General features: G+C 65.6%; 1 protein-coding gene across 1 annotated transcript in view; it reads right to left on the bottom strand.

Annotated features, from left to right (window-relative positions):
* The window catches only part of PCSK6 (proprotein convertase subtilisin/kexin type 6), a 250,646-nt gene extending 250,465 nt beyond the window's left edge, over positions 1-181 (bottom strand). The window contains exon 1 of the mRNA XM_007451962.1: positions 92-181. Coding sequence (XP_007452024.1) covers positions 92-181 — 90 coding nt within the window. The remainder of the gene's footprint in view (positions 1-91) is intronic.
* Positions 182-418: the final 237 nt, after the last annotated feature.

Genomic DNA, 418 nt, shown 5'->3' with positions numbered 1-418 from the left:
AGAAATGCGCAGTAGCCGGAGGGAAAGTGGGTCACGGAAGGATTTTTTTGTTTGGTGTTGGTTGGAGGACATGATCCAGGAGGGAGATAACCTTGCTGGGGCTGGACAAGGAGGCCTGCTGGACGGTGTCCCGGCGCAGCCGAGACGCAGTGGGTGCGGGGTGGAGGGCAGGGCCGCGCATCTCGGATACGGTAGCCGAGGCAGAGCCGGGCCGGGACTGAGAGTGAGGGTCTTGGCCCAGCACCCCGGCTCTTAGCTCCCCACGCCACGCTCTGTCCCCTTGCCGTGCTGCCCACGACGGGCTCTCCCTGGGGCTGAGCTGTGACTGGGCAGACCTGCCCTGCCCTGAGCAGCGGGGTGAAGGGGCAGATGGTGCCCGCGCGGAGGTGTCTCCTGCGAGGGACAGGAATGTAGGTGT

Source organism: Lipotes vexillifer, unplaced genomic scaffold (assembly GCF_000442215.2).
Source record: "Lipotes vexillifer unplaced genomic scaffold, Lipotes_vexillifer_v1.1 scaffold851, whole genome shotgun sequence".
NCBI classification, from domain to species: Eukaryota; Metazoa; Chordata; class Mammalia; order Artiodactyla; family Lipotidae; genus Lipotes; species Lipotes vexillifer.
Note: the sequence above shows the minus strand (reverse complement) of the source record. Positions and strands in the feature narration are given on the sequence as shown.